Raw genomic sequence first — 26,210 nt, forward strand, 5'->3', positions numbered from 1 at the left:
ATTTCATGAACTTAGGCTAAAATACAGACACTCACAACATCCTGATCCACTGTTTCAGCTTGAACCTAACAACCACAACGGCCTTTTTAAGCCTAGCCATCGCATCCCAAATCTCTGATACCCTTGATAACTGTAAGCATGGGGCTGGGAGATTAACCACTTACAGGTTGCCCATGTCTATTAGAGAGAGAAGTGTCACTGGCAGAATGTTAAAGTAACATAAGAAAGGGATGGCAAGGTTTAAAAAACAGCCAAGTAAAGGAATGAAGTTTGTTGACTGAACTGATAAACAAAATACTTCAGTAGCAGTCTGACTGCTGCCAACACTGGTTGAACTAAAGTATTCTCATGGAAGCTACTTCAACTGATTACCCATGCCAAGGTCGATAATTATATATTACCTCCGTGAGGATAAATTGGGTCATATCACAGAGAACGGAGGACTCGTGTGGGATAAAATATTAAGGAACTGCTACCTAAGATCCTCACAAATAAGCATAGCTCTCAACCTGTCACTGCAAGAAATCCGGACAAAGCTTAAGTTAATGGAAGGGACAAATCTGGACAAAGCTTAAGTTAATGGAAGGGACAAATGCCCCAAAACAGGGACAAATTTTACATATTCCTATAAGCTTGAGAAGTTATAGAGTAACAGGCTTTGTGTTAACAGCTAAAGGATGTGAAGTCCAAAACTCAAATATGCGTCATTAGTCACTTCTTTTCTCTGTGAGTTGCCATAAAATCACAAATTTTATTAGGAGCAGAGCAAAAATTAGGCAGAAATCTGGACATTCTTAGAAAACCTGGAGTTGAGAGATATGTAAGAAAGTCTTTCAAAAAAGCAGCCCGTCCCCCGCTTCCTACAGAAGTATTCTAATTTCCTCTACTGGCATTCCAATCAGGACCACAAGATCAAAATTCCAGATCTACATTACCAGATTACTCACAACGACTATAAATCGGTGTTTTGACAGGCGACCTCCTACAGTTCAATCAGCAAACTGTAGGGGCGATCGGTACTCTACAGCGCTACCAAATCCCATGCCATACATGGCACGGATTTACCGTTATATTTGCATTGCGTGTCAATCACTGCCCATTGCCGTTGTTAATCCCCGCCCTCCGGCATGTCACGGCGGGCACGCCCATTCCTGCGCAAACTCGGTTGTGAGTTAAGACACTTCACTTTTGCCACACTTTCCGGGCGCCAAATTTAAAGATAAATGAGTAAGTACATCCAATATCCCGTGATGCTGAGATACGTAAAGCAAATCAGCGTTGTGAACTTACACGACTGCCTACGAACACTAACATGTTTTTCTTGTTTTAAGTAAAATATGCAGACTCAAGTTCCCGTGCGTATCATTGGGTGATTAGATAAACACTTAATGAAACTACGCCTTCCTTTAAAATTGATTTAATCTTCGCCACGATGAATAGCAAGTGTCCCCTTGCTTCTTCACGGTTACTGAAACGCTTGTTTCTGGATTTGTGAATAGCTTAGTATCTTCAGCATATGCTCAATGTTTTACATTTGCCACACCAAATTTTGTAGATGATTACTCTTCTTAAGGAACTACTTCTCGCTCAGTGAATCTCGTCACTGTAGAAATGGGTGGAGATTTAAGCGAATACTAAGACGCCGAGCTTTCAAAACAAACTTAAAATTTGACAACTATAGGCCAACTTGTAATTTCACTCTATTGTATTAGCATTCTGTAAACCTTCCATGGGTTGATAAAGCCGAAATCATTCTTCTCGTAGTAAGTTGATCTCGTATAGCAATGGAGGTCCCAGCTTCATGCCTTAAAAAGTATGAAATGAGAAAAAGGGGTAAACCGCAGGAATGGAAGTCTCGAGTAGACTGGAAACGGACAAAGAAAGACGCGATGGTTCACTTACTTGACAGTGAGGAAGATGATGAGGAAGGACGTGCAAGTGTATCAGAGTACGAAAAATCTGAATCAGATGATGGAGAAGCCAGAAGTAGTGACGCAGTTCCAAAAGATGAAACAAGTCAAAGCAATGACACCACTGCAGATCAGTCTTTAGAAGACAATGAAAGCATTACACCGGCCAGACGTAAGAGGCCTTCCAGCCGTGTAATGTGTGACACTGACTCAGACAGTGATGTATGCTCTCCTGTCAGGAAAGTACGCAGTAAACGTCGCCGTGCTTTGGTTCAAGAAGACGAGGGTCAAAAACCAATGGAGGTCAGCTCTGACACAGAAGAGGAGGACGCCGCACTTGAAAAAGAGGAAGCGAACAAAAGAAAAAGCATGCGGTTGTCAAAACTTAAGGAACTTTCAGCAAAGAAACGGGCTCTGGGCGGAAGCAGACCAAGTAACAGCAGTGGCATCTATGAGGTACAGTTTTTGTAAGCTTTGGATGTATTAAAGGTAGTACTTATTATATTGTTTTTAAGTACTACTTTGTCCACTTAAAATTTAAAGAAAATAATAACCAGGTCATGTTTGTTTTCTTGTGGATGACGGTTGTCTGACGTCATTCAGGTTTAAGGCAGCAGTCCCGCCCCAAGACACGCCCACATTCATAGCCCTTCTTCCTTCTACAAGTTTATAGGGTTGCCACCTTCGCATCCTTCCACTTCCTGACAAATAAGCCACACCCCCTGCATAATGAAACTATAACCATTTCCTGAGGCAGCCATACTCCCTCTGAGCAAGCCATAGCCAGATGAACCAATTTTTAAATGCCAATTATACTGACTGTGTGGGCATTTTTATATGCTATGGCACACTAAGAAAATGTTCCACGGCACTTCCAATCCTGCTATCTACTGCCACCATGGCACACGCCCCACTGCTCCCTTGTTCCCCTCTCATCCATGCCTCCTCATACTACCAGACTACTTTTGATTTTTAACACTTTCTATTGAAAGCTTTTTGCTACATGTGATCAACACACATTAAGTGGACAAAATATACTGTAACTACTGTATAGGAAAAAATGTAATTAAGCTGGTTATTGGGGGGGGGGGCAACAGACCTCCAGAAGTGTTGGGGTTTTAAATTCTCTGAGGTGCATTTTAGTGCTTTTTTATGTAACCTTTGGTCCAATGATGGCCTGAAAAAATGTATTTCTAAGGAAAGAAACTATTCTTTTTCTTGCATAGAGGTAATGAAATTATGTTCAGGGTTGGGAGATGACATAATGGTTAAGGTGTTTATCTCACAAAACACAAGGTACATAGTTTGATTCTCGCCTTTGAGGAAACTGGTTAGGCTTAAAATGGCCCACAATGGCAGCTAGCCTAGTACTTAGCTATAATCCTAAGTGCTTAATGTTCAAAGGCTATAGCACAATTGTTACCAATAAACTAAGGGAGTATTTACCTGTAAGCTGAAAATGCTTGCACATAAGTCATATCTGGGATGACTGTCTTCTTCCTTACCCCAAAATAGATAATTACTTTCCGTGTACCCCTCTGTTGTTAAATTGGGATGAAATGAAAAGACAAATGGCCATAGTCCTACATTATAAACAACTGTTGTCACTGCATGCCTCTTCTGCCCTAACACCAAAAGATAGACACTTTATATGTACCCCCTTGAAATCAAACTACGATGAACGCTTAAAAGCAAATACAGCACAACAATGTATTTCAACCCATTCCTATCAGCTGAACATATGCAGCATGCCTTCTTTCCCCTATCCCAGAAGATTACCACGTGTATATACAACGAGTTTCAATTATGACGAAAGTGAAAAAAAAAACAACACACTTTAATTCATTCCACACTGGCCTAGATAAGTTTTAGTGACCTTTTTTGCATATGTCTGAGGTGTGACTTTTGAGAAAGTTAAAGAAATAGTTGCCACATTGCCCCGGCCAAACACAGGCTAGAATGCTTCTGTGCACACCTTTGACATTTTACTGCTTGGAAAATTAAAGAAATAATGCCCACTATACTCCCACCTAGGTATTGCTATTTGTGCTTACCTCTGAGTCGTCAAGGTTAGCTTTACGCAAAGTGAGGGTCCCCATGCAGAGGACCATACTAGGCCACCTATACAGCAAGGAATGATGGTCCCCACAAGTGCTGATTTGTGATGCATTTTATGTCTCTTTTTTTTTTTTTTTTTGCAACTGTATACACCTGCTAATACTACTCCCCCCCCCCCCCACACACACATATATATATACACACACACACACACAGACCATGTTTTCTACTGGTAAACTGGAACAAGATCAGTTCACCTGTGACATGCATTTGAGGTGCTGGTGAAAACAAGATCACCTAAATAAAACCCACACAGAGACAGGGAGGACATGCAGACTCCAGAGAGAAAAGTCATAGCCAAGAACTCAGACAGACAAGCACTGTTAGATGGCAGCAGTGTGCACTGTGCCATTATACCAACAATGTGCTCCTTTCTGACACATCCTACCCAAACCACCAAAGACAGTCAATTATTGTGTGCAGTGCTGTTACTGACTGTGATGGAAAGTGAAAGAAATACTGTCCAACTTGTTACTCTTGTGTACAGAGATATATACACAAATCACCCCCCCCCCATACACACAGACTCATGTATATAAACATGAACCCCAACAATGAATGTGTTTACACAACATCTGAACGCAAGAAATCCAAGTGAATCAGTGAATATTTTACAAACCATACCTTAGGAGCTTGTAAGCTTTCAGAATGATTCAAAATACATTTCACTTGCTCACCATAACTGGATTTCCTGACACAGACCCTGATTTCTGGATTTACTGATAGAGACACAGATTTCCTGATTATCAGGAAGATTTCCTGACAGGTGGCAACCCTACAAGTTTATGAAGCTAAATTAGCTTCTACTGAGGACCTCTGTATATGATGGGTTACATTTGTCCTTTCACGTCAGACTAATTCCATTACTGAACACTAATTAGGAAGTTAGTGGTGGGGAACATGCATCTCAACTGTCCAGATTTGTGCCTCATATTTTTGGTCTGTTTCTCATAAAATTGTGGTTCTTTGACAAATCACTGAGGACCGAAGTCTATACAATGCCTTTGCACATTTGTGTTTCAAACTTCTTTTCCTTCCGAAAATTCACGTTAATGCAAACGCTGTTAATCTAGCAACTTTCCATGTTTGTAAGCGCAATATTTAAAAAGTGCCCTTGTTTTGGGGCCAGTGTCTGGATTTCTTGTAGTAAGAGGTTGAGAGGTATGGGAAAATACATGGGTGATATACTTGGTCTTTGTCTAGTATGGCCGTGTGTCATGTATTGTAGCTATTTTGTCCAGAGTTCAACTTTTTCCTGTAGTTGTCGTCTGTACGAAAATATTTTATTTCCTTCGCATTTATTGCTTATGCTGTCCTTTCCCTTTCGCAAGATCTCCTCATTCTGTTTTTTTAGGTCACAACCCACCCACCACCTTTACCGGTGTGCATTCTTAACCTTTGAAATCTCTTTTCATGACAGCTGATTAGTACTGTTTAACGTTCAATGCACTCCCCTGAGTGATCAGAACCTGCAACACAGCATTTCAAACGTAGCTTCAGAAAAGCCCCCTACAGTGAAGTTTTGACTTCAGTTCCGTAAGGCTGCACTCCCACCCCTTGTCACTGGCCCTTATTTGCTGTTTATTCATTTTATGAATGACAACGGTCTGTGTGCAGTTTTCCTCTTCTGTACCTGTCATCTGATATCTTGCTTTACTGTAGCATTATTGCAGTAAACGTGTAGATTTTGCCTTTATCCACGTTGTTACTTAGTTACATTTTGTCCAAGGCAGTAGTTACAGTAGATCCGTTTTCATAATCACTGTTATTCCATCCTCTGACCTATTTCGTTCAGAATGGATTCTTGAGGGTCCCACTGGTCACATCTGTGTTCCCTGATTTCACCATCTCAGCCATTGCCATTTCTTATAGGTTTATAATTTTTTAGGTAAGTGCTAGGCTAGCTGCCCTATTCCATCCTCTGACCTATTTCGTTCAGAATGGATTCTTGAGGGTCCCACTGGTCACATCTGTGTTCCCTGATTTCACCATCTCAGCCATTGCCATTTCTTATAGGTTTATAATTTTTTAGGTAAGTGCTAGGCTAGCTGCCCTTGTGGGCCATTTTTAAGCCTAACCAATTTCCTTTTTGTGCTTGAAATAACCTATCCCATTTGATTATAGTATGGCATTACCCATAGTAAGGTAGATAATTATATATTACCTCTGAGAATAGATGAGATCATGCCGTAGGTTATTTGGGCAGTCCATTGCATGGAATGAAGCATTTAGGAGCTGCCTCTGTCCATTAGTAGTACAGGGTGCAGTCTTGGGATACATTTTCTATTTCCCATCTAGAGTTCTAAATTGTGCTTGAATGTGGTCAGGAAAGAACTTTGTTTTATGTGGATGGGGAGTTTCTCTGCAAGATACACCTGTGCCTCCAAACCATTTTGTTGGTGTTCCAGGAGAGATTTACCTCCCTAGACTGAGTGATGTTCGTCGTCTCCCATTGCTGCAGTCCTGACTAATGGGTACTCCGCTGCCCTCCATCGGCCCGAATACCAAAGGGCTAGATCTGGCGTCGGTCATGGCGCCCGAGACTGACGTGGTGTCAGTATAAATGCGCATGACCGACACCATAACTTCAGTCTTTCTTGCCGCATGGTCCTGAGCAGAAGCAGAATTTGCAAGTGCCGTTCGGCGTTCTGGAATTGTCGGTTTTCGAGTTTCAGACCGGAGACCAAGTTGGGCTAAGTACCCCATTGGGGACATTTTATTTTTTGTCTTTTTCTTGTCTCAGTATTGTCGGATGTCAGAAAAAGTTAATAACTGTATTTCTTGTGGGAAACAGATTCCTCATAGGGATTACCATTCACTCTGCATTCCTTGTTTAGGGCCTGAGCACGACGTTGTTGGGTGTCGCTTTTGTGCTACTTTTAATAAGCGTGCTATTAAGCGTCGGTTGGACTGTGCTAGGCTGGTGTTTGGTAAACGTTGTAATTACAACATGCCGTCGGATTCTCCGACGACTGGCTCTTCTAAGAAGCGCAAAGAAAAGTCTTTGCGGTCCAAGCAGGATGAGGCGTCCGCTCCGGACGTCAGTCCTGTAGAACCACTGGCTGCTTCAGTGGCTCTTTCTGACAGTGTGCCTGAGTGTCAAGGGGAGCCTTTGTTACTACAGGGGGTGGCTTCTCCTTTGTTAGGCCAGGTTGAGGGTGCTCCTCTTGTTGTCTGTGGCTCCCTCCCCTCGTAGGGTGGTTAAGCCTCCTCCTTCTCTAGGCAGAGGCCATTCTAAGTCTAAATCTGCCCCTGCGGGTGCTTTTCCCCAGGGTCCAGCTCCTAGGAAGCACATGTTGAAGATGGCTGAAGATTTGATTGCTTTAATTAGGGGTTCCATGCCTCCCCCTCAGAAGAGGCCCAGGGTAGAGACAGAGTTGGAGGGTTTGGTTCAGTCTTCCATTGAGTCAGATTCCTCTGTGGAAGACCTTCGGGATTTCCCTCCCTATTCTGATTCGGAAGCTGAGGATGCTTCTCCCTCTGCGTCCCCTCCAGAAGATTTTTCTTTCTCTGAAACTTTGCATTCCATGAGGGAACATTTCAAATGGGAGGGCCAGGATTATTCTGATTCTCGTAAAAGGCTCAGAGAATTTTTGTTTTTGCCTCAGCACAGGCCCTTGGCTATTCCTCCTGTACTGGATGTTGTTCAGGATGTGTTTTCTGAGGCTACCCTTAACCCAGATTCTCTGCCTCCTGCCCCTGTTAAACCAGATAGATACTACAGGGTTCCGGAAGCTCACAAGTACTTGTTTAAGAGCCCTAGAGCTGATCCTGAAACTATTTCTCAAGGCCCCAAGGGCGTTAAGGCCTCTGTGGTTAAGTATCCAGTTCCTCTGGACAAAGATGCTAGGGCCCTGGATAGGTGGGGTAAAAAACTGTATACCTCTTCTACTTTGGCTATGAGGGCTTTGAATTGTCAGTTTCATATGCTCAAGTATCAGAATTTTTTGTTAAGTCAATTGAAATGTAAAGTGGATGCTTTAGCTGAAGGTATTGACTGTAAGGAGCTTCAGGATTTAGTGCATGCTTCAGACCAGGTTGGGAAGCATTCTCTGCAGTGTGGTTTTGATGCTTTACAAGCTTCTTCCAGGGTGGCTGCTACTAGTTCTGTTGTTCGCAGACATGCCTGGCTTAAAGGTCAGTCCTTGTCGGAGCATGTTAAAGCTTGTATTATGGATGCTCCTTTGCAGTCTGATGTTCTTTTTGGCCCTCCTGTGGAATTAGTTTTGAAAAAAATGGAGGAAAAAGCTAAATCTATGCAGACAGTTAAGGAATTTTTACAGGTTCAGCCTCCTAAGTTCAATAGGAATTGGCCTGCTAAGGGATGGTCTTTTCCCTCTTCGGATTTTCGTTCTAGAGGCAAGTCGAGGCATGGTAGAGGTAGGGCTTCCTTTCAGGGCCCTGTTACTTCTAGGTCTTTGAGTTCCTCTACCCCTTCTGCTGGGGAGGGCAAGGGTCAGTCCTTTCGGAAGCAGACCCAATGACCTGTGTCTTCGGCTGCTGGACTCTGCTTTGCTGGCAGCTCCTCTGGGCGGAAAACTGGGACTTTTCAACGGGAATTGGCATTTGGTTACCCAGGACAAATGGGTGTTGGACATTGTAACTCGAGGCTACAAATTTTATTTTCACACTTTCCCGCCTTTCAACGGTATGCGGATGTGCCTCATCAGCAAAATTGGAAGCACAGGCACAGGTTTCTTCTCTGCTCCAGTTGGGAGCTATACAGGAAGTTCCTTCTGGAAAGGGGCACAGGGTTTTATTCCGTCTTTTCTTAGTGCCAAAGAAGGGAAATACTTGGAGGCCCATTCTGGATTTATCCATTCTAAACACCTTTCTAGAAATTCCGAAATTCAAGATGTTAACACTGCAACAGCTGTTGCCTATGCTGGGCAGGGATCACTGGATGGTGACTTTGGATCTCAAGGAGGCCTATCTCCACATTCCTATCAGGCCCAGTTGCAGGAAATTCCTGAGGTTTCGGACTGGGAATTTGCATTATCAGTTCTCTGCATTGCCCTTTGGCTTGTCTACTGCGCCCAGGGTATTCACGAAAGTCCTGGCTCCAGTAATAGCTTTTCTCAGACTACGGGGAATTCAGATTTATCCTTATCTGGACGATTGTTTGATACTGGCTCAAGACAAGCACGAACTACTTCGACATCTGCAGTGTGTGATGACAGTTTTCAGATGCCTGGGGTATTCTGTGAACGAAATAAAGTCCAGTCTAGTACCCTCACGAGAGATGTGTTTTCTGGGTGTGAGTCTGAATACAGCGACTCAGATGGCATTTCTTACCCCGGACAAACAAAGAAATCTTCACCAGTACTTCCTACAGCTATCAGTCCTTCAAGCCTTGGGGTTCATGGCATCTTGCATTCTAGTACTTCCCAATGCCAAACTGCATATGAGGAAGCTACAATGGTATCTCAAAAGCGTTTGGACTCAACACAGCCACGATTTGGACACTGTCATTCGGATTCTTCCTTGCATCCAGAAGGAATTTGTGTGGTGGGCTCAGGAATGTCACCTAAACAAGGGACTCTCTGTGACCCAACCAGAGGCAAGTCAGATATTAACGACAGACGCCTCGGAGTCAGCCTGGGGTGCTCATTTCAAAGGAAAATGGATTCAAGACCTTTGGCGCCCGGAGTTGCTTCACTTGCATATCAATATGAAGGAGATGCTGGCAGTTCAATTTGCCTTAAAAGCATTCAAGGATCTGCTTCGCCGGGACTAGTGTTGATTCGAACAGACAACACAACTGTCATGTGGTACATCAACAAGCAGGGGAACTCATTCTTACCCTCTTTGCAGACAAGCAATGCTGTTATGGGAAACTGCTTTGGATCTGCACATCACTCTTCGAGCACAGTTTCTGCCAGGGAACAAAATTCTAGCAGATGTTCTGAGCAGACAAATGGTGGATCCTCACGAATGGAAGTTGGATCCTCAGGTGTTTCGTCAGTTGACCATGGCTTGGGGAACTCCAGACATAGATCTGTTCGCTTCTCCTCTGAATTTCCAACTACCTCTGTTTTGCACAAGGCTGTTTCATCCAAAGCCTGGAAAATAGATGCACTATCCTTCAGTTGGAGCAACCTTCACGTGTATGCCTTTCCTCCTCTGCCTCTTCTTCCAAAAGTCCTGTTGAAAGTCAGGAGGGACAAACCGTGCATGATCCTTATAGCACCGGATTGGCCTCGTCAGCATTGGTACCCTCTGTTGAGGAGTTTAATTCAGGGGCCCCTTGGCCATTACCACGGATTCCTCACTTATTGTCTCAAGAAAACAATCATTTTCTCAATGTCAGGGTGCGATCCCTACACCTGACAGCCTGGCACATTCAGTTTTAGAGAATGAGGGCCTTCAGCTCCCTCAACAAGTTTTGGATGTTCTTTTGGAAGCCAGGCGTCCTAGTACTCAAAGTTTATGCTGATAAATGGAAGAGATTTTTTCTTTGGAGTTCAGCTAAAGGCTTTGATGTCACATTGCCTGATTTGAGTTGTACATTGCAATATTTGACTATGTTATTGGACAAGGGTTTGTCTTTCTCTTCTATTAAAGTGCATGCTGCAGCTATTTCTGCTCACTATGATGGTGACCCTCCTTTATTTTCACATCCATTGCTTAAACAGTTTCTTAGAGGGGCAAAGAATATAAGACCCCCACGGAGGGCTCCTACTCCTACTTGGGATCTTAATTTTGTTTTGGAGAAGCTGACTCTGCCTCCTTTTGAACCTGCAGCTACGGCTGACTTGAAGTTGTTGTCTTGGAAGACTGCTTTTTTGTTGGCTGTTACTTCTGCTAGAAGGGTATCTGAATTACAGGCTCTCATGGCAGTGGAACCTTTTCTGATTTTTCACAGGGACAGAGTTTCCTTGCGTACTAATCCTACTTTTCTGCCTAAAGTGGTTTCTAATGTGGCATTGAACCAGTCTATACATTTGCCTACTTTTTATGCTAACCCCCAAACTGAAGGGGAAAAAGTTTTGCATTCTTTGGATGTACATAGGCAGTTACGATATTATTTGTTCAGAACCAAAGAGTTCAGAAGTTCTCATCAGTTGTTTGTTTCGTTTGCTGTGACTTCCCGTGGAAAAGCTGTCTCGAAACAAACTATTTCCAAGTGGATTGGCCATTGTATTGCTTTTTGTTATTCTCATCATGGTGAAGAAGTTCCAGTTGGGATCAGGCCTCATTCTACTAGGGCTACGGCCACATCTACTGCTTACTGCTTTTTTAAGAGGGGTAGCTACTAAAGACATTCTAGAGGCAGCTACCTGGAGTTCTGTACATACCTTTACAAAGCATTATCATTTGCCTCTTTATTCTAAGTCTAGGGCTGGGTTTGCCACTGCAGTCTTACAGGGCATGTCTGCAGCTCCTCAGGCTATTTAGTTGTCCGACCTCCCTTTTTGTTTTTTCCGTTGCTCTGGGATTCTACCCATTAGTCAGGACTGCAGCAATGGGAGGCAGCGAACATAGTACAGTTTTGTACCTACCATAAATGTAGATGTTCGAGGATCTCCATTGCTTCAGTCCAATTTTCCCTCCCTCCTACCCCCTTTTTCTTTTTAGATTGGGGTTTTTGGGTGGTGTTCTTTTTTTTTTGCATTCTGACATCTGAGGCAAGAAAGACTAAAGTTATGGTGTCGGTCATGCGCATTTATACTGACACCACGTCAGTCTCGGGCGCCATGACCGACGCCAGATCTAGCCCTTTGGTATTCGGGCCGATGGAGGGCAGCGGAGTACCCATTAGTCAGGACTGCAGCAATGGAGATCCTCGAACATCTACATTTATGGTAGGTACAAAACTGTACTTTTCTGATGCCATTTGACTTGTTGATGTGCAATAAATTCATCAGTAATGGGTTTTAAGATGCCTTGTATGCCAGACACAGGTCACCTCTTAGCAGTTTGTAAGATGGTGAGTATAGTGACAGCGCTTTGTTGGTCCACATAGGTTCATAGGTGTGTACTAGGCTAATGGCCCTGGAGTCTTTACAAGCCTAGCCCATAGGATTACCCTGGCATCATGCCACCCAACCTTAGTTCCTAGTGCCTCTGTTGAGTAGAGCCACTGGTGTGATCCCCGGCGTGAATTTTCTATTTTCCATGCACTCATCAAGATTTCTCTTGGAGGTCCAGTGAGGTGCTCTGCTTGACATGTATGGGAAGTCTATTCTATAGTATGGGCAGTCTCTGAGTTATGAACCTGTCCCTCCAGCATGTTCTGTTGATTGTGGTAATGAGGTTGAGGTCTCTGGAGCGTGTTGTGCAGAGGGATTGGGATTTCTTTTGATGTAGCATTTCTAACAGAGCTGGGTCCCAGGACTGCACCCTGTGGGACTCCTGTGAAGACTGGGTGAAGATAAATGTGAAGGCTGCCAGCCTAGCCAGGTAGAAAATCCTATAATTTGTAAATATGAATGTTGAATTACAGACTTGTTTTCTTAATTGAAAGAAATACTGTGAAATGTTGAACTTGAAACAATGTAGCAACATTGCCCTGTGCTGTAAAGAAAGCTTAGTCAAGCATTTCTTATCTGTCCTTTGAAGTTAAAATTATTTTATGTCTGTCCCTTTGAAGTTAGAATTTGGAGTTGATGAGTCTGGAGTGAAGCATCCTGCCTATTGTTTTAACTTAAGGAATAATTTACTAGAGTTTACATGTGGGATGTCTTTTATTGATAAAGTTTCCTGCAGGTGCAAGATAATTATGTAGTATCTGTTAGCCTGGGAACACCAGGAAAGTGTGAAATGGTGTAATGGCAACAAGGACTGCAGTAGCAATTTAAACAGAATCAGAAGGAATTAAGCATTTTTGTCTTGACCATCCAACTCGCAGTTCGGTCTTGCTCATATGTAAGTTATCTAAGACTTGTGTTTTCTTTTAGAAAAAGCTAGGAACTGGAAAGATTAGACTGTTTTTCTGTGTCAGAACTGTACTACTGAACTACTTTAAGTATTTCTCTGTGGTTTCTGAACTCTTGACTAGCACTGTGTAGTAGAAAGTATTGTCTTGTGTTTTTAATTATTTATTAAATATTTTTAAAACCTTTCAACTGTGGCTGTTTTGTGTAGAGATAAGTTAAGCTCTAAGAGCATATTGCATGTATATAAGGATCCTGTCGCTATAATAAGCCTTGACTGCTTGGTTATACTGCCAATTGGATAATAATATTGCACAGTAATAAGTGGACACCCTTTTAAGGACCTTTGAGTAGCTGATAGATATTAGCCGGGTGGGGGCAGTGATTTCTACCGTATAGTCTGGGTAAAAGGAGCACAGCTGGAGGACCTGTGCCAGCCTTCCCCAAAAGTGTCTTTGTGGTTGTATGACCTCTTATCTCAAAGTGTGTGTGTGTGTGTGTGTGTCAGCTACTTGGGCAGGGATACCAAGCACTGGTTGGGCAGAGAGAGTGCTGGAGAATTTAGCTTGTCCAGCTGGCTGAGATCTGGATCCTATAGCTGTGCCAGTGGGGGGTCTTATTGGGGACCTGGAGAGCAAGGGAGCGACCAGCCCCGGACTGACTGTGATCACTGTGCGCTCGTAAGGGAAATTGCACTTTATTGTGTGTATTTGTTATCCTTTCCTCTTGTATGAGTTGCTCTCTCAGGTGTTATTGGTGAGGATTGAGGCTCCTTGATTGCTATGCCAGGGTGTTGGCGTTACATTTGTGTTTTGGCAGCAGTGGGATATCCACATCACATATTATTAGTTGACAAATACTAATTGGCGTGTAGTGGTGTGGGTAGAGTGGATCCTGTAGCTTGTGTATAGTGAGCTTTGAAGGTGTTTTTGTACTCTAAAACAGCCATGCAGTGAATATAAGAGTTCAGATCACAATTGTTTTATTTCTTTTGTTGGCTTAGTTAGTCAGGGTGAGCATGTCAGCAGAGGCGTATGGAAAGCTGACAAGGAGCCAGCTGACTGAGATGTACCAGGCTAGGGGACTGGTGCATGGACTAAGGCAGACCTGATTGCAGCCTTGGTTACAGCTGCATCAGAAAACAGCAACCAGGAGGACAATAAGACTGGCAGTGGAGATATAATACCCTCCGAGGATGGACAGCTCAAGCTTTCTGCAGTGAACTTAAAAATCCAGCTGGAGCTAAAGAGACTTGAGTTGGAGGCCAGGTTTGTGGGAATAGAAGCAAATGAGAGACTGTGACATTTGCAGGCTGAGGAGAATGAAAAACTGTTATGTCTGGAAGCTGAGGAAAAAGAAAAGCAGAGGCAGCATGAGAAGGAGATGCTGACTTTTCGCCGGAGTCAAATGGGGAAGGGGGTAACTGGACCCCAGAAGCACAAAAGGTCAGTAAATTTTTTGCAGTTTAAAGAGGGGGATAATTTTGATAGTTTCATTCATATGTTTGAGAGGGTGTGTAAGCAGTATGAAGCTGACCAAGGACTCTGGGTACTGTTCCTGATCCCCTTACTCCATGGTAAAGCTGTAACTGTATTATCTAAAATTTTTGACGTTGCATGCTTTGATTATACTGCTGTGAAAAATTGTCTATTAGAGTTTTTTAAGCTAACATGTGAAACGTATAGATAAAAGTTTTGTGAGCATAGACGCAAGGCAGGTGAAAGTGTGTGAATATGTTGCTGAATTGAGCACTTATTTCCATAGATGGGTGAGTGGATGTCACATCACCAGTTTTGAAGGGCTGGCAGACCTTTTGGTGAGGGAACAAGCTCTTAGCACTTTGCCTGAGGACATGAGGATCTGGTTAGCTGATAGAAAATGTGCTACTTCAGATGAGTTGGGGAAGAAGGGAGACCTATACCTGGCAAGCAGGGCAGCCCTGCACAGGAAGCAGACCCCCTGTACTGCTGGTGGGTCTAAAGGAACCCATGGTGGGCAGCACAGACTGCCCCAACAGAATCTGCCAGTAGCAGGGAAGCCACTAGTCCAGGTATATGTACAGGAGCTAGGGTTAAATGTTTTGAATGCAACCAGTGGGGCCATTTGGCATACAGGTGTCCACAGAGGCAAGATGGGGAACAACCAATGGGGCCATTTGGCATACAGGTGTCCACAGAGGCAAGATGGGGAACAACCAATGGGGCCATTTGGCATACAGGTGTCCACAGAGGCAAGATGGGGAACAAAAGGTGAGGGAACCAGTAAGTGGGAAAAACAAAATGTCAATAGTCTGTTGTCTTGAGACAACAGGGATGCCGAACTACCATCCTGCAGATGTCCTGATAGGGAAGGATTTGGATGAGGCAGTGCCATGTGCTTATGCAGTCACACGCAGTCAGGCTAGGAGACAAGCATGTGGGTCTGATAGCCTGGGGGAGACCCAGTCAGACGCGGCCAGGACTGGTGAGGTAGTTACTTCAGGGAGTGAGCTATGCTGGAGCAGTGAGAATGAAGGTGAGCCACAGCTGCTTGTGGGTACTGATGTTCCCTTGAACAGAGTGACTGAAAGGTAGAGTTGAGTAGTATTACCCAGGCTGACTGAGGCACCACTGTCAGAGGATGCCAGACTTCACTGTGGAAGGGGAGCTGGGAAGGGTTATAAGGAGAGAGTTGAGACAGGCTCAGCTGTCAGACCTTACATTGCAAGGCCTGGGGCAGGTAGCTAGGGAGAGACCTGATTCTCAAGGAAAGGGGGAAATCTGTATACTGGGACAAAGGGCTACTATACAGAGAGTGGACCCCTGAGGGAGGGCTAGAAGGTGAGAGAGTACAGCAATTGGTAGTGCCTAGAGCCTTCCATCTGGCGCTTCTAGCCATAGCACATGATATTCCCTTTGCAGGTCATATGGGCATAAAACGTACAAAGAGGCGTATTTCCAGAGATATAACAGGGTACTGCAGGACTTGTGAGCAGTGCCAAAAGGTAGGCAAGACAAGAGACAAGGTGACGGCTCCTTTGATGTTGATGCCTTTGCCTGTGATTCAGGAGCCATTTCAGAGGGTAGCTATGGATATTGTGGGTCCTCTGAGTACCCCAAGTTCCACAGGAAAAAAATATATCCTAGTGGTAGTGGATTATGCTGCACGATACCCTGAGGCAGTGGCTTTGTCCTCCATTGAGGCAGAGAAGGTGCAAATGCTTTGCGAGAGATTTTCAACAGGACAGGTTTCCCAAAAAGAAACACCGACTGAGGTGCCAATTTCATGTCAGACCTGCTGGCTTGTCTGTGGAAGTCCTGTGGGGTGAAGCACATGAAGACCACCCCCAACCATCCCCAGACTAATGATCTTGTTGAGAGGTTAAACTCTCTACAATCAAGTCCGTGCTACGGGCATTTGCAGATCAGTTTAAGAAGGAGTGGGACAAATATTTGCCCCATCTGTTTGCTTATAGAGAAGTTCCCCAGGAATCCACAGGTTTTTCACCTTTTGAGTTGCTGTATGGGCATAGGGTGAGGGGAGCTCTAGATTTAATTTGAGATGAGTAGGAAGATGAGTGTAAGTCTCACAAGGAGTCTGTTGTGGTATACGTCCTAAACCTCAGGACAAGGCTCATGAAAGTCATGGGCTTGGCCCAGGAGAACCTGGCAGAAGTCCAACAACAGAAAAAGGGTGTGGTATGACAAGAATGCTCGAGCTAGAGAGTATGCTATGGGGCAGCAGGTAATGGTTCTCATTCCTGTCAGACATAAGCTGCAAGCAGCTTGGGGAGGGTCCCTACAAGGTGGTAAGAAAGGTAAGTGATGCTAACTACCTAGTGGAACTGCTAGGCAGAAGGCAGGGGCACAAATTGTACCATGTTAACATGATGAAACCTTACCATGACAGGGAGGCCCTTGTGCTGAGCCTTTGCAGTGAATTGCAGGAGGAGTCTGAGGGAGAACTGGGGACTGATCATCTCAGTGAGGCTCGGGGTGACACCTCAGTGGAAGGGGTAGCAATGTCCCAGCAGCTATCTCATACCCAGGTTCGAGAAATACGAGCAATGTTGCAGGAATTTGGGGACATGTTCACTGGGAAACCAGGGTGCACCCACCTGGTGCAGCACCAGGTGGATACAGGACCCCAAAGACCTATTAGCAGGCCCCTTATAGAGTGCCTGAGAGTCAAACACTCTGAGGGAGGAGGTACAGGAGATGTTGGAACTTGGGGTGATTCAAGAGTCTGACAGTCCCTGGGCCTCCCCAGTTGTGCTGGTACCAAAGAAGGATGGCAGCACCAGGTTCTGTGTGGACTACAGGAAATTAAATAGTCACACAGAGTTTGATGCTTACCCCATGCCTAGGACAGATGAGGCCCTAGAGCAGCTGGGTGGGACTAAGTATCTTACAACCATTGCTCTTACCAAGGATTACTGGCAGGTGCCCTTGACTCCCAGTGCTAGAGAGAAGTCAGCCTTTGTGACTATTTGGATTGTATGAGTTCACAAAGATGCCCTTTGGGATGATGAATGTCCCAGTGACTTTCCAGAGGTTGGCAGATTGTATCCTAGCAGGAGCAGGAGGGTTTGCCCTTTCTTACCTTGATGATATTGCCATTCCTGGCCAGAGCACCTTCAGCATGTCAGGGAGGTGCTGGGCAGGGTTGACCATTAAGCCAAGCAAATGTCAGGTGGGTATGGCAGAGGTGTCCTACCTAAGACATAGAGTGGGAAGTGGTAAGATAAGGCAAGAACCTGCCAAAGTGGAAGCCATTCAGGCATGGCCTGCACCTGTTACTAAAAAGCAGGTGAGGGCATTTTTAGGAACAGCAGGGTACTACAGAAAGTTCATCCCCAGTTATAGTACCATTGCTGCTCCCCTCACATACCTGACAAGGAAGAACAGGCCAGATAAGGTAGTGTGGACCCAAGCATGTGAGCAGGCATTCCAGAAGCTTAAAGAAGCTTTAGGAGGACCCCCTGTGTTAGTCAGTCTAGATTACAGCAAAGAATTTGTTGTGTAGGTGGATGCTTCGAACCATGTGGTGGGGGCTGTACTTAGCCAGATTTCTAAAGAGGGGAAGAGCACCCAGTGGTTTATCTCAGTCGTAGGCTCCAACCCAGGGACTATGTAGCTGTAGAAAAGGAATAGCTAGCCATAGTGTGGGCACTGCAGAAACTTTAACCTTATCTGTATGGAAGGAAATTCACTGTTATGACAGATCACAACCCCCTAATATGGTTAAACAGAGCCAGCCAGCAAAATACCAAGTTGCTAAGATGGAGCCTAGGGTTGCAAGCATATATGTCAGTGCAGCACCGCAGTCGGGTTAGCAATGCCACTGCAGATGGGCTCTCAAGACGGAATGGGGTGAGATGCACTCAGACCTGACCCTCTCAAGCAGCATTTCTCAAGGGTCACTTGAAAAACTAACGAGTTCTCTGGGGGGATGTGAAGGCTGCCAACCTAGCCAGATAGAATTGTGCAGATAATTCTATAATTTGTAAATATGAATGTTGAACTTCAGACTTGTTTTCTTAATTGAAAGAAAATATTGTGAAATGTTGCACTACAAGCTTGTTTTCATAAATGAAAGAATATGCTGTGAAATGTTGAACTTAAAACAATGTAACAAAATTGCCCTCTACTGTAAAGAAAGCTAAGTCGAGCATTTCTTGTCTGTCCTTTGAAGTTACAATTATTTTATGTCTGTCCCTTTGAAGTTGAAAGTTGGAGTCAATGACTTTGGAGTGAAGCATCCTGTCTATTGTTTTAACTTAAGGAATAATTACTAGAGTTTACATGTGGAATGTCTTTTATGGCTGTAGTTTCCTGCAGGTGCTAGATAGCAATTATGTAGTATCTGTTAGCCTGGGAATGCCATGAAAGTGTTAAATGATGTAATGGGAACAAGGACTGCAATAGTAATTTAAACAGAATCTGAAGGCATTAAGCATTTTTGTCTTGATCATCCAACTCGCAGCACTGTTTTGCTCATATGCAAGTTATAGATTAGTACTAGGCTAACTGCCCTTGTGGGCCATTTTAAGCCTAGCCTTGTGTTTGTAAGGTAAACACCTTAACCATTATGCCAACCTCCTGCCCTTAATCTTAGACTTGTGTTTTCTTTTAGAAATAGCTAGGAACTAGAAAGATTAGTGATGTCAGAACTGTACTATCAAATTATTTTAAGTATTTCTGTGTAATCTCTGATCTGTTGACTAGCACTGTGTAGTAGAAAGTATTGTCTTGTGGTTTTAGTTATTTATTATTAAATATTTTAAACCCTGTTAACTGTGGCTGGTTTGTGTAGAGATAAGTTGAGCTCTAAGCTCTAAGAGTACATTGTATGTATATAAGGATCTCGTACCAAGTGACCTCAATAAGCCTTGACTGTTTAGTTATACTACCAATTGGATAATAATATTGCACAGTAATAATTGGACACCCTTTTAAGGGCCTTTGAGTAGCTGATAGATTTTAGCTGCGTGGTGGCAGTGATTTCTACTGTATAGTCTGGGTAAAAGGGGCACAGCTGGAGAACCTGTGCCAGCCTTCCCCAGAAGTGTCTGTGTGGTTGTGTATAACCTCTTATCTCAGTGTGTGTGTGTGTGTGTGTGTGTGTGTGTGTGTCAGCTACTTGGGCAGAGACACGAAGCACTGATTGGACAGAGAGGGTGCTGGAGATTTTAGCTTGCCCCGCTGGCTGAGATCTGGACCCTATAGCTGTGCCAGTGGGGAGTCTTATTGGGGACCTGGAGGGCAAGGGAGCAACCAGCCTTGGACTGACTGTGATCTTTGTGTGCTCTTAAGGGACATTGCACTTTACTGTGTGTATTTGTTATCCTTTCCTCATATATGATATGCCCTCTCTGGTGTTAGTGATGAGGATTGAGGTTCCTTGATTGCTGGGCCAAGGCGTTTGGGTTACAACTCCATTTGTGACTGATCGGCAGTCTGACTTGGAGTCAGCTACTTTCACACTGAGGGTTCTATCTTGAAAGCCAGTTTGCAACCCACCTAGAGATATAGAGGTTGATGCTTAGCTTACTAAGTTTTTCTATGATTCCTGAGTGGGAATTGGTATCAAAGGCCTTGGCCAGATCAAGGTAGGCTGTATGAACCACCTTACCTTCATGCACAGCTCTGGTGACTGACTCAAAGAAGTCGACCAAGTTGAGCAGGCATGATCTACCCTTCACAAAATGAAACTGTGTAGGATCCAGAGTTTGGAGATTCCCTGTATCCTTATTTATTAGGTCCATGGTGATGCGTTCCATAGCTTTGCATATCATATTCGTCAGGCTAATGGGGTGATAGTTCCTGAGGTCTGTAGTTGCTTCTCCTTTGTGAAGAGGGATGATTGTAACAGTGTGCCATTCGGTAGGGACAAAGCCTGAGGTGAGGCTGTGATTGAACAGGGCACACGAGTGAGGTGCCAGTTCACTCTGTAGAACACAGCCAAGGATACTCTCAGGTCCTATAGAAACTGTATTCCTGGCCTTGGACAGTGCTGTTTTAACCTGTGCAGCAGTAATACAGGGTGTCTGGCAATCTTCTGGTATTGTGATTGATCCTTTGGGGGGGGGGGGATAAAGTTAGCACTGAATCTGTCTGCCAGTATATTTGCAATATCTGTTGGCTCGGTATAGGAGGTACCATTGTGCAGTAGCTCAGAGCAAATCTGGTTATTGCCGTGGAGATTCTTTACATAACTATAGAAGGCCTTGTGGTTGTCTTTATTATCTGCTGCAATTCTGCTTTCATAGCTAGCTTTAGAGGATTTTATGAGGGATCTCAACCTTTTGAGGCTGATAAGGGTGTTTTTCCAGTCTTGGGACTTCACCTTATTTCTGCATCAGTTTCCTCCTCCTGTTGTAGAGTTTGTTTATGGCAGGGGACCACCAGACTGGCTTCCTTTTTTTTTTTTTTTTTGAGGAGGGCGTCCTATTTCTATTGGGTATAGCGAGATCCATGCATTTGTGTTCGTGTTCGTACAGTGCATTGGTGTATAATCTGACGGTCATGCAGCCATATTCTATCTGGTGTGGTGCAAGTGTTGACCTTCTCATCTTGACCAGGTGTTCTGGTCTTGGCTGGAGAGTGTGTGGCTTCCAATTTGGATATAAAAGTGCATCTCTTACAAGTCTGATTGTTGGGGGGTAAGAGGAGAGGGTTGTCAGTGTACATGAGGCAGTTGCTACATTGCCTCAGGATGCCTAAGTTCATCAGGTTAATAGGAGAAAGCACAGGGAACTGACCTTTAGACATGCCTGGAGGGGTGGGCATTAAGAAGTACAGGAGCTGTTTCCTTGTAGAACGTTTAGTACTGGTAGCACTTTTGTGTACTACAATAATTGCTACAAGATGTCTGGTAAAGTGCTAAATTAACAAGCTAGTAAAAGTGCAGGAGATGAGAGAACTAGCAGATCTAAGGGAAAAATTGAAGAGCGGACCTTGGCACTGCTCGGAAGCTTACAAACAGTCCTGGATACAGCAAATCTGTATCTGGACTAGATTAGTTACAGGAAAGGTGGGAAACAAGCACAGATATGGGTTTTTAAACCAGAAAGTTGAAAGAGATGGATAAACTGCCCAAATGATCAATAAACTCTCCTCCAACTACCTGTCTCCATAGGGGTTCCCCAAGGATCCATCCTTGGACCCCTACTTTTCTCTGTTTACACCAATAATCTAGCCTCTGCCACCAAACATGGCACACTCCTCCAATACGCAGATGACTCAACCATCATCTGCTCAGCCCAGTCCCTACCCAAACTGCAAAAAGTCACACAGGAAGCCTTTTCCTCTGTTGAAACATGGTTATCTGATGCCCAATTAATACTCAACCCAAACAAAACTAAACTACTCCTCTTCCAACCCACCAAACATACTCAAAACAACTCTCACTTTAACATCACAGCAAAAGACAACACCACTATATACCCAACTGAACACACCAAATTGCTAGGAGTGGAAATAGACAATAAACTAAAATTTGACATTCACATATCCATGACCATAAAAAAGTCCACAAAAAACTAGGAGCATTATACAGAAATAAACAATTTCTCACCAAAGCAGCAAAGATTTCAATAGCAAATTCCCACCTTATCTCCACCCTACTTTATGCCTCTCCAGTATATACCAACCTAAGGCAATGTGATCTAAACAAGCTAGAGACCTACTACAACAAATTCGCCACAGGGGCATCCTACCATAGTCACCACGGTCTCTCACTTGCTGAACTGGGCTGGCTTGAACTCCCTCACCTCCTTCAGTGGTATCAACTCTCACTCGCCCACAAACTAGTAAACCATCCACTAAATGTCCCATCCCTCCAGAATCTACTCCAACCCTATCGCACTACCAGACCACTAAGATCCAGCAACAAAAATCACTTGCAGATCACTAAAGCCAATAACTCTGCTGGTGAAGCACTATTCTCTTGTGCCATAGCCAAATTACGGAACTCACTCCCACCCACAATTACCTCCGTACCATCATGCACCAACTTCAAAACTTTATTAAAAGCGCACCTAAAAACATGCTGGCTATGCCCTTGCAACTCCCACTCTAATATCATCCACCCCATCCAACTACTACCTTTCTTTCACCTCCACCAACTACCTTGATGATGGCAAGCTCAGATGCTCATAAACCTAGTACTTATTATACAGCAGGAACTTCTCATTGTTACATTTGTTAATGCCCGTTATGTTCTTCACAGATAAAGATTCTAGTTGTCTACTGATGTACTTGTTCTTCATCTGTAAATATGTTGTAAGTAATTTCTATGTTAAATTGTTAATCGCTATGTAATCCTGTGTAACTGTCTGTTTATTTTACTGTGGAGCTTTTCTCCTCGGGCCTCCGCTGAAAATGGACCCACATCCAGTCGGACACTCCCGGTCAACAAATTTAAATAAATAAATAAAACTACAATTTCTGTGCCAAAAAACACTCCTTTTTTGGCAGATAGGGTACCTAGTACTTACCACTCCCACTGATGAGCTAGAAGGCTTCCCTCCAACACAGAAAGGTTGGGGGGGGGGGCTCAGAAGCTTTCAATCAGTCCTGGATATAGCAAATCTGTATCTGGACTAGAATAGTTACAGGAAACGTGGGCTTTTAAACCAGAAAGTTGAAAGAGATGGAAAAACTGCCCAAACGGCCAATAAACTACAATTTCTGGGCCAGAAACCACTCCCAGTGCTTACCAGTCCCACTGATATGCTAGAAGGCTTCCCTCCAACACAGAAAGGCACGGGGGCTCAGAAGCTTACACACAGTCCTGGATACATCAAATCTGTATTTGGGCTAGACTAGTTACAGGAAAGGCAGGAAACAAGCGTAAATGTGAACTTTTAAACCAGAAAGTTGAACGAGATGGAAAAACTGCCCAAATGGTCAATAAACTACAATTTCTGGGCCAAAAACCACTCTCCTTGTGGTAGATAGGTTACCTACACTTCCATTGATAAGCTAGAAGGCTTCCCTCCAACACAGAAAGGCTTTGGGGGCTCAGAAGCTTACAAAGAGTCCTGGATACAGCAAATCTGTACCTGGATTAGACTACTTGCAGGAAAGGCGAGGAACAACCGCAAATGTGGGCTTTTAAACCAGAAAGTTGGAAGAGATGGAAAAACTGCCCAAATGGCCAGTAAACTACAATTTCTGGGCCAAAACCCACTCCTCTTGTGGTAGAGAGGCTACCTACTGCTTACCACTCCCACTGATATGCTAGAAGGCTTCCCTCCAACACAGAAAGGCTTGTCGGGGGGGGGGGGGCTCAGAAGCTTACCAACAGTTCTGAATACAGCAAATGTCTGGACTAGACTAGTTACAGGAAAGGCAGGAAACAAGGTTAGAATTTTTTTTTACTTTACAGAAAATCTGCTAAAACAGGAGTAAATACAGTTCAAATGCAGTGCAGGCTAGTACACAAGTGTGTAGCAATATTACGGCAAATACAGTTTAAATAAATGCAATTAAATGACTAAAAAAAAGTGCAAAAGGCAGTAAATTAGAAGGCCACTAACAAGCAGTAATAAGTGCAGAGTAAGAGCAACTGAACAGATAACAGCCAGCAGAACAGTAACTTAAGACAGTTACAGTAAGAACATTGCCTTGTAGCTTTTTAGTAAGGTATTCTGTGGGTGTGTCAATTGTTGCAAGTATCTGGACATATACATACCAAAGGGGGATTTATACAACTGGGTCAATTCTTAGGGCCATATTGTCAGTGTGGTAGCTCCCTGGTGTACATGACTTCCTAAAGGATCCAGTAATGCATTTTTTGCCATTTAGTTTCAGTCCGTGATTTTAGCAGTGGTTATTTGGGACAAACCTTCCTGCAGGATGGCTAAGTTGTGTTTGGATTCAATAACTGCTCCCAGCTTGCAGTTGTCTGCAGACTTAGTCATCACCTTTGGCATTGGCTTTAACTTCAGAAAAGTAGATGCCAAACAGGAGAAAGTGCAGCACCACAGAACCCTGGGGCTTCTACATGTGACTGTTGTGTCTTTGTGGTGGTAGCTTCCCCTATTTTGATTATCTGTGAGTCAATTAGCAAGTGCAGCACAGAACCCTGGGGGGGTTCCACAGGTGACTGTTCTCTTTATGGTGGTAGCTTCCCCTATTTTGATTCTGTGTCCAGTGGCAATCCAGCAGGTGACAAAGGGGTTTATTCCCAATGTGTTTAGCTCTTCTACTATGCCTGAGTGGGGAATTGTGTTAAAATCTTTGGTCAGGTCGAGGTATGCTGGTGTGCCATTTTGCCTTCATCCATTGCTTTGGTGACCTTTGCAAATAAAATTTGCCAGGTTGAGTAAGCATGACCCACCCTTGAATCCAAGCTGAGACGGGACCAGTGTTTATAGGGTCTGTGATTATAATGGCGAACGCTTAAAATAGTGAATGCTGTATAATCGACCTATAAAATATTGAAACAGCAAAATGCCAAACACACGAAACGGTGATTTCTTTTTTTTCCCCAGGGAAAAAATCTCTGCTCTGTATAAACAAAAAAAAAAAAAAACACAAAATAAAATGAGGAGCTTCGGCCCCCACACCCCCTCTACTTAAATATACCAACTCCGAGATCGCACCACAGTGGAGGAAATGGCAATGTCCTAAAAACGGCCCAGTTATTTTTTTCCCTAGGAGAAAAAATCACTGTTCCGTGTGTACGGGATTTCACAGTTTCAATTAAAAAGGTTTGATTAAACATTGTTCGCTATTTTAAGCTTTCACTGATTTAATAGGGAACCTGTTTATAGGGTCCCTATATATTGATTAGTTTGTGATACGTCTTTCCATGGCATTGCATATGAGGCTGATCAGACTTATGGGGTCTGTAACTGCCTGTGTCTGCAGAAGGTCCTCCCCTATACAGGGGAATGACTGTAGCTGTTCTCCATTTGCTTGTTACAAAACATGTATGGAGGCTGAGATTGAACAGTGGTTTAGGGATGTGGCTAAATCATGCTTTGTGCTATTTAAGATGCATCCAGGGATGCATCTTAAAATCTTTTTTTTTTTTTTTTTAATTTTTATTAGTTATTTGTTTCACCTGATTACTGCATGTGTAATATTTGCTTATGTTGTATTGCCACACTGTTTTTCTTGGGTTTTATTTATTGCCCATTATGTTATCTTTTTATGTTTGCATTGCTGGAGCTTTTTTCCTTGGGTCTCCACTGAAGTAACAGGCCATTGGCTTAGATGGACAACCCAGTTAACAAATGTCAAATAAGTAAATAAATATAGTCAGGACCTATTAATGTAGTATTTTCAGCTTTTGGTAGCACTTTTAGGACTTGGGCTTGTGTGATAGCTGGAGTTGAGCCAGTTTCAAGTATGTCTTGAGAGACAGAGAATAGAGAGGGGTAAGGTTACAAGTTGGTTTTCTGTATCTTGAGCTTCAGTATAGGTAACATCATTCACAGTCAACTCAGTACGTTGCTGCATTTTGCTTTTGAGATTGCAACCATAACTAAAAATGCCTTGTGGTTGTCTTTGGTTTGGGTGACTATTTAGCCTCAGACTTGGCTTGATGGATTTTATGAAGCTCCTGAGTTTTGTCTGCTTCATTGACAAGGACTCTTACATTCTGGGAATTACTATTTTTACTTTTGGTCAAAATTCTTTACCTTTTATTATAAAGCTAGTTGGTATTATGGTTTCACCATGTGTTTTTTCCTCTCCATAATAACCAGTTTTTGACCTACCTTACAGTGTTAAGCCCTATTCTTATTTTCTCCATTACTCTTCTTTGTGAATCACCACTAAAGTCACAAAAAATACTTTCAGTCTTCTGCCTT

At 43.6% G+C, this 26,210-nt stretch overlaps 1 protein-coding gene across 3 annotated transcripts in view; it reads left to right on the forward strand.

The window, feature by feature from the left end:
• The first annotated feature begins 1,136 nt into the window (after positions 1–1,136).
• Positions 1,137–26,210, forward strand: part of CCDC82 (coiled-coil domain containing 82) — a 499,168-nt gene continuing 474,094 nt past the window's right edge. The window contains exon 1 of one of the 3 annotated variants that reach the window (XM_044071220.1): positions 1,137–2,366. In XM_044071220.1, the coding sequence (XP_043927155.1) occupies positions 1,785–2,366 (582 nt within the window). In that variant the 5' untranslated portion in view covers positions 1,137–1,784. The remainder of the gene's footprint in view (positions 2,367–26,210) is intronic. The other 2 variants (XM_044071219.1, XM_044071218.1) reach the window with 2 other exon arrangements.

This window comes from Protopterus annectens, chromosome 5.part0 (genome assembly GCF_019279795.1).
Source record: "Protopterus annectens isolate FY-2018-M chromosome 5.part0, PAN1.0, whole genome shotgun sequence".
NCBI lineage: Eukaryota > Metazoa > Chordata > Ceratodontiformes > Protopteridae > Protopterus > Protopterus annectens.